This window comes from Echinops telfairi, unplaced genomic scaffold, assembly GCF_000313985.2.
Source record: "Echinops telfairi isolate 266 unplaced genomic scaffold, ASM31398v2 ScPeMD7_5;HRSCAF=22, whole genome shotgun sequence".
In the NCBI taxonomy this organism is placed as follows: Eukaryota; Metazoa; Chordata; class Mammalia; order Afrosoricida; family Tenrecidae; genus Echinops; species Echinops telfairi.
The window spans coordinates 32,722,959-32,728,365 of record NW_022103901.1 but is presented as its reverse complement, the minus strand read 5'-3'; the positions used below and the strand labels follow the sequence as shown (position 1 = coordinate 32,728,365).

The 5,407-nt window shown below is 51.1% G+C and overlaps 1 protein-coding gene and 1 non-coding gene across 6 annotated transcripts in view; both read right to left on the bottom strand.

Moving 5' to 3' along the window:
• Positions 1–5,407, bottom strand: part of CLUAP1 (clusterin associated protein 1) — a 30,405-nt gene that overhangs the window by 8,392 nt on the left and 16,606 nt on the right. For all 5 annotated transcript variants that reach the window (XM_045285891.1, XM_030888999.2, XM_004705830.2 and 2 more), the window contains exons 9-10: positions 3,946–4,018; positions 816–923 (exon numbers count right to left, since the gene is read on the bottom strand). In XM_045285891.1, the coding sequence (XP_045141826.1) occupies positions 816–923; positions 3,946–4,018 (181 nt within the window). The remainder of the gene's footprint in view (positions 1–815; positions 924–3,945; positions 4,019–5,407) is intronic.
• LOC115868022 lies at positions 4,743–4,879 on the bottom strand. Its single transcript, XR_004045380.1, has one exon. It is a non-coding gene; the product is annotated as a small nucleolar RNA SNORA21 (small nucleolar RNA).

Sequence of the window (5,407 nt, the reverse complement as noted above, 5' to 3'; positions counted from 1 at the left end):
GGGAGGGAGGGGAAAAATGAGGACCTAATGCCGAGGGCTTAAGTGGAGAGGAAATGTTTTGAGAATGACGAGGGCAGTGAATATACAAATGCGCTTTACACAATTGATGTACCTATGGATTGTGATAAGAATTGTATGAGCCCCTAATAAAATGATTAGAAAAAAAAACCCTGCTAAGATGATCTTTGAGTCTATGCCTGATTTTGTGTGTGTGGTGTGTTCACTCACAATTGAGGACATAGGCCCAGGCCAATGGCATGACCCCTCTCTAGGGTGGGTAGTGGGAGAGGAGGACAGGAGTCCATCGTTGCACGTAAGTGGCTGCCTGAGCCTTGGCCACAGCTTGTTAAAGGCTCAGGTGCTCATGCTTTTCACGTGACTATGATCGTACTGGGGGTCGTCTGGGGCCTCTGGGAGAAAGGTGCCTGGCTGCCACAAATGTGCACCAGCTCATCGGAGTTCAGTGTCGTTGTTAGCAGCAAAGATCGAACTGAGCACTTTGAGAAGCAAGCAAACGCATCACCACCCAGTCACAGTTCCCACTCAGAGAGAGCCCACAGGGCAGAGCCGAACTGCCCCCGTGAGTTTCCAGGATGATAAATCCTTACAGAGCATAAAGTCTCGTCTTTCATCCAAGGAAAAGCTGGTGGGTTTGAACCACAGACACTGGGGTGAGCAGCCTGTTATGCTACTAGGCCTCCTCTGAGAAAGGGTAGGGCAGGATAAACACTGGGTGGTACTGTGCAGCCTGACCCAGCCTGGCCGTGGTGCTGTGGGAGGTGCCCGGGGGAGGTTAGGGTCACGGTGTCAGGTACCTTGCATGAGCACCTCCATGGCTGTGCGCGGCTTGGACAGGTGCCTCTCTTCCAACTCGCTGTCCGAGTCCTCGTCCTCCTGGATGTCAATGTCGGAGTCGTCGTTACCTGGCAGGAGAACACAAGGCCAACAGAGAGGCTCCTGCTGAGCAGCCACCACGGCCTTTCTTGGAAGCACCGCGGGCACATCAAACAAATGAACAACCCCCACTGCCGACAGGTTGATTCCGACTCAGAGAACCTACAGGAGAGCGCAAAATCACCTCACAGGAGCTCGATAAATATTCACCAAAGCAAACCGCCTCGTCTTTCTCCCTGGGGGTGGCTGGTGGAATTTGAAGCACCTGTCCTTTGGTCAGCAGTCAAACAATTGACCATGGTGCCACCAGGGCTCCTTAAATGGGGAACTTCACACAGTTGGTGGAAAAATGACATTAAAAGACGGTGGAGTTTCCCCAGGAATTTCAAAACAGAGCTGTCTTGACTATTGTGTACCATTTGTTACTGTGGTCATCAACTCTCATAGCCATCTTAGTGGAAGGGCATGTTGTCAACATGTTCATGCGAGGAAACATGCTCTGTTAAACCCCAAACCCCTGAGGCTCGCAGCCGCTTGAGGCGCTGAGAGGCCTTCCTGCTGAGGCTCTTACGCATGTGCCGTGGGTACTGAAGCGTGCTGGGACGGGGAAGAGATAGGCAGGCCCTGGGCTGCTCTCGCAGGTGTCAGAACAAAGCTCCCGTCCCCAAAGACACCATCCTCTCCTTCCTCACGACTGCTCACATTTACCCTTTCTTCCTCAAGAGCCCAACCCCAAGCACCCAGCCTGACAAATCCCACAGGAGCTCTGGTTCCAGCCCTCCTCGGACTTTCCTTCCCTGGAGCCAGCATCCTCCCTGAATGAGGCCACCCCCGCTCTAAGTCCCGGGCCTGCTTGCTTCCCACAGAGCGTCTTTCCTCTCCCGACAGATGACGAGATGACCAGTCTCCTCTCAGAGAAGCCCAGCTCTGCTAGAAATGGTCAGCACTGGGGGAGCTGTCTCAGAGCAGGATGACCCCTGCCAGCTTTTGCGTTCCTCCCACTCTCGCCCTCTGCCCGTCTGCCGGCTCTCAGATGGTCCTCCTCCAGGGAAGATGAAGACTTCGCTGCTCACCTGCGGTTAGAGCCCTCCTCCCTGCCACCGTGTTCTGCACAACGGCCCCACACGAGCAGGAGGTCAAGTAAGGAAAGTTCAGCGTGAACAAGTGGGGGAAGGGTGGCTGCAGTGAGTGTTCTCTTTCCCTCTCTGCCCCACCAAGCTGATACGCGTGATCCTTCCCGAGGGCAGCTTGACCCAGGACTCCAAGCCAGGTCTTCCTGGCTCAGTCTCCGCCAACGGTCCAAAACAAGACTGGCCCCCAATTTGTAAAATGTGGGTATACTGGAAAAGGAAACATTTCGGGCTCAAGTGCTGCTAGAAATTTAACCTCCCTCTTAGGAAAGGGGGCAGCCTGCATGATGGCTGGCAACCTAATATTGTAGCTAACACTGCCAGAAAGACGGCAGCCTGAGGTCCCCCTCCAGCGCTGCGACCCCTCATCTTCCCCATCAGGGTCAAGTCCTCACTGTTTAGCAAAGTCGAGTCTGTCCCTGTTTCGATGGGTCAGCCAGGACTGGACCCACTTGAAGCAGCTCTACGCCTTGGCTTACACTGGAAATTATTTTTCTCAGAAAGTGAGATTACCCGTGCTTGTGAGAATCTGTCCTTCAGGAGAACCAATGTGCTTCCCAGAGCTATGGTCCCTACATCACAATTGAGCTCAGGAGGAAGATCAGCAGCAAAGACCCAATACACTGGCTGGGCGGGGAGGGGCGGGCAGGGAGTGGACGCAAAGCAGCAGCAGGACCTTCCCTGTGCAGGTCAGGGGTAGGCAACCCTCCTGGGGGAGGGGACCGTAACCCCCATGCAGGCTCATCATTTCACATAATCTGGGGCTCTCCTGCCGACCTGGGTCTATGGACTTCAGGGCTGCTTTGGCTAGAAAGGGTCTTCAAGTTTCTGAGCTTGACCTAGAAGCTCTTCCTGTGACTACCTTCTCTCTGAGTTCTAAGAGGAGGAAAGGGTCACAGAAGAGGAGAAGGCAGAGTCACAGGGAAGGACAGCAGGAGAAGTCTGACACTCCAGGCCTCCTCTCCTCAACCAGGAGGTGAGCACAGAGGAGCAAACAAGAAGGGTGAGGTGCAGCCCCACAGTGACCTGACGCCCGTGGTGGGAGTACTGCTCCTTCCCGACACTGGGTCTGAGGGAGGGCACAGGGACAGACGGCTGAACAAGCCTGGACTGTGGAGGACACGTGGAGGCGGGGACGATGGCCCCTTCCACTGCACTCCACGACAACTCCTGCTCCCATCTGCCCAACCCAAAATAAGAAACCCTGCAAACCTCCAGAGACCAAATGCTCTCTTACAGGGCTTCACAGTGCTCTGTGTATGTAATTTATTTATATATATATATAAAAAGTCCATTAGCTGTTCATTCCAAGCCATTTTTAAAGCCTATATATATAAATAAATTACATACATACATACATACATACATATATATATATAATGGAACTTCCCCACAAATTATTGAAGCCTCTTCATGCATACCTGTGTATATATATTTTAAAATAGTAAAATATGTAGAAATGCAGATATGTATTCATATAAGGTTGCTATGAGTCAGATTGGACCCACAGAGCAGTGAGTCTGCATACATATAAGGGAACTGGAGAGCACAATGGTTAATCACTCAGCGGCTAACCAAAAGGTTGACGGTTCAAACCCACCAACTACTCTGAAGGAGAAAGATGTGGCTGTGTGCTTTCAGCCAGGTTACAGCTTTGGAAACCCTAAAGGGCAGTTCTACTCTGTCCTACGTGGTGGCTATGAATCAGAGTTGGCAGCAATGGGTTTATGGGTCTATAGATATTCACGGGAGCATCAAAAAGCTTGTGGCAAAGTCTCTTATCGTTTCCTCCCATGTTCATGAACTTTCTGCAGGCCCCTCAGTAGACACAGACACATGTAGACATACTGTGTGTGTCCAGCTCCAGTTTTCAGACTGACATGCTGTCTGGAATGAACACCTCCACCCCGCGCAGCCTTACTTCCACTCTTGAGCAGCCGCTTTTCCTCCTCCTTCAGCTTGCTCTGCATCAGACGCAGGGTGTTCTCCGCTTCCTGTGGAAGAGGGGGAGCAACACCTGAAGGGAGGGCCCGTAGGGGGGGGGGGGTTTCAGTGTTCTTTGCATTTGGGTAGGTGCTGCCACCTCTGTGGTCCAGAGAGCGAGGCAAGGCCTGAACTAGAGGCAAGGGGAGAGGAGGAGCTGTGCCTGAGCCGCCACAGGGCACACAGCCTGACATCCTTCTCCTGGTGACTCCCTGCAGCCCCAAGGGAAGAGAAGTGCCCAGAAGTGTTGCCACTGGCCTCCCAGTGGGCCCAGCCACTGCCCAAGTCCGTGCTCCTGCCTCAACTCCCCGCAGGCCTAGAAAGAAACGAAACATCATCACTGGTGTCCTCACTCATGCCTATGTGGGTTGGTGGCACAAGAGGCGCCTCTAACACAGGCCAGGCACAGCCCTCTGGGAGTAGGCATGCTGGAGGACACAAACCATCTCAAGCAGCCTGGGCAGTGTCTGGATCAGTGGACGATCTACCCGTGGGAACAGAAAGCAGTCATATTCCATGACAATGACGATACTGCGGATGATGATGGGACTCAATTATATATTTTTATTTTCTGTGACATGACAGTCAGCTTTATTATTTATTCCACTTTTAAGTTTTATGATTGCTTATAGGCCACTTATAAATTCCCCCCATTGATTTTTTTTCTTTCCCCCCCACCCAACTCAAAACCTCTCCACCTGGAGCACACTCTGGTTTTAGTCCCAAGGTGGGCCCTTTTGTCACATCATTGACTGAAGCTGAACAACATGAGATGTTTGCCGCTTCACCCAAAATTGGTGTTTTTTAATCTGCCCCTTTTGACGGTTCAGTGGGTCACTGGCAAAAGGTCCAATGAGTGCTTTTAAAAGGGGGCTCAATTCTATTTTTATCGCAGTTCAAACATTAAAAAAAAAAACCTTAAGTGACCTGACCAAGGACGTTTTCAAATCTAGACTCCAGACTGGCTCCATGAGTGCTTTTAAAAGGGGGCTCAATTCTATTTTTATCGCAGTTCAAACATTAAAAAAAAAATCCTTAAGTGACCTGACCAAGGACGTTTTCAAATCTAGACTCCAGACTGGCTCCAGGATTTGTGGGGTTGGGTGAAAAGTAAAACGTAAATACCCTTTGTTAAAAAGGATGACATCATGGCCAGCCAGGCCTCTGAGGCACAGAAGGGAAGGTGGTGGGGCAGTGAGGCTAGGGGAAGGCACAGAAGAACTGGGGCAGACCTAACAAGAAGGCTGACAGCATAGAGAACCACCAAGGTTACTGAATGTTACCTGTAGATATCGTTTTGGTTTTTTTTAATCATTTTATTAGGGGCTCATACAACTCTTATCACAATCCACACATACATCAATTGTGTAAAGCGCATTTGTACATTCATTGCCCTCATC